Below are 2,051 nucleotides of genomic sequence, written 5' to 3' on the forward strand. Positions count from 1 at the left end.
GCTCAATAAGATTTGAAATTTGTCTGCATACAATTGTATATCAGGCACTTGAATCACTTTGCCCCAGCCCTTTTTCTGTAGAGAGCGTGGATAGCGAGTATGTTGTGTTAGGTCTACCATTTGCTATGAGAAGATGCTTAGTGTTTGTACGTGCACAAACCTCAATAGTGCATAGCTGACCGAAGATACAGCTTGACAGATAGTTTAGTAGAACGGACTAATAACGGCCTCCGATTTGCGTTGTGTGAAATCTCTGACACCCAATCCGGGTACAACCAACGCACAATTGAAGCACAAATAATACACAATCTAATGACAAACAATGCAAAAACGATGCACAGACGATATATATTCGGCAAAAAAGATTTTCATGTACATGCACATGTATATGAGATATATATGTACATATATACGTATATAAATAACAGACATACATACATACGTACATATACATTGACATATACATGATATATATATATATATATATAGTGCATGTATGTGTGCAAGTATGCAGGTATGTATGTATGCGTGCATGCAGGTATTAATATATTTGTGTATGCACCCATGTGTATATATTGTATAAACATGCATGCATTTGTATATGTATTTTTACATATATATGTATATTTATGCACATATATATAAATATATATACGTGTGTTTATGTGTCTGTATATGTTATGTTTTTGTGCATGCGTGTATATAATGTCTTTACATATATGTATGTATGTATGCATATATTGTATATATTTACACGTGTATATATATGTATCCTTTTCTGGGGTGGTAGGCTGCAATGATGATACCATAGTTCAACATATTCACTCTATGTAAGTGCTGTTGATATGCTATGCAATTCTTTCGCTCCTATCTGATCCATTCTACCACTCCATTCACGAAATCATGCATCACTTCTAATGTCTGCGAAAATTTCTGGTAGATTTCTTATTGCGAAAAATGTTCTTGTTGATTTACGCAGCCATGCAGATTTTCGTCAAGACCCTCACGGGTAAAACCATCACACTTGATGTGGAGTCTAGTGACACCATCGACAATGTCAAGGCCAAGATCCAGGACAAGGAAGGTAAGTAAAGTGTGTTCATGTCCCTACTAATATCCCAAACACGAATAACTAACCGCTCAAGCTGGAAGATGTTACACCTATTCATTGGGTTGTTTGTCTGGTTTGAGAAATTTACCATGTATATGATCCGTGGCACATATATTTCTTGTGCTGATTTGCATGCTTGTCCTGTATGTGTCTCCAGGAATTCCCCCTGATCAGCAGCGTCTGATCTTTGCCGGTAAGCAGTTGGAGGATGGCCGCACCCTAGCGGACTACAACATCCAGAAGGAATCCACCTTGCATCTGGTACTACGTCTACGCGGCGGAGGCAAGAAGCGTAAAAAGAAGGTGTACAACACGCCGAAGAAGATCAAGCACACAAAGAAGAAGGTGAAACTTGCTGTGCTTCGATACTACAAGGTAAGTGGGTCTTTTTTTCTTGCGAGCTAGAGTAGGTGCATGCAAGGGCGATTGATACAGATTAGAGGACAATGACGATAAACGTTTATCGCTTTCTGAACGCATTAAAACCATGTCGATACAAAAAACGTTCGGTTCAACTGAGTCCTACTAGTCTGTGTAGGTGTTTCTCACAAGGGTGTGTACTCTAGTATTTTACTTCTACTGACCATCTATTACTGTCTTCCCGTTACTTCGTATAGGTCGATAACAACGGTAAGATCTCTCGTCTGAGGCGTGAGTGTGACAACGCCGAGTGTGGTGCCGGTGTATTCATGGCCAAGCACTTTGACCGTCAGTACTGTGGCAAGTGTGGACTTACGTACGCTTTCAAGACCGAGGCTTAAGTTGGTATCTGTCTGCTAGTATTTTTAGTCGCCTTCGAAATGCGTGCACAGACTTGTTCACGCTGTCTGTGGGTGGTGTATACGCACTTGTACTGAACCACGAATGGTTTATCTCGATAAAGCATAGCCCATTCTCGGAATGCAAGCTCTCACACCAAAAGCCTTTCCATGTATTTGCC

At 40.1% G+C, this 2,051-nt stretch overlaps 1 protein-coding gene across 1 annotated transcript; it reads left to right on the forward strand.

The window, feature by feature from the left end:
- SARC_10886 (ubiquitin-40S ribosomal protein S27a) lies at positions 1–2,051 on the forward strand. Its single transcript, XM_014295049.1, has 4 exons — positions 1–97; positions 980–1,084; positions 1,269–1,486; positions 1,729–2,051. The coding sequence occupies exons 2-4, from the start codon at positions 982–984 to the stop codon at positions 1,870–1,872; spliced, it is 465 nt and encodes a 154-aa protein (XP_014150524.1). The 5' UTR covers positions 1–97; positions 980–981; the 3' UTR covers positions 1,873–2,051.

The sequence above is a fragment of the Sphaeroforma arctica genome, assembly GCF_001186125.1.
Source record: "Sphaeroforma arctica JP610 unplaced genomic scaffold supercont1.1427, whole genome shotgun sequence".
NCBI classification, from domain to species: Eukaryota; class Ichthyosporea; order Ichthyophonida; genus Sphaeroforma; species Sphaeroforma arctica.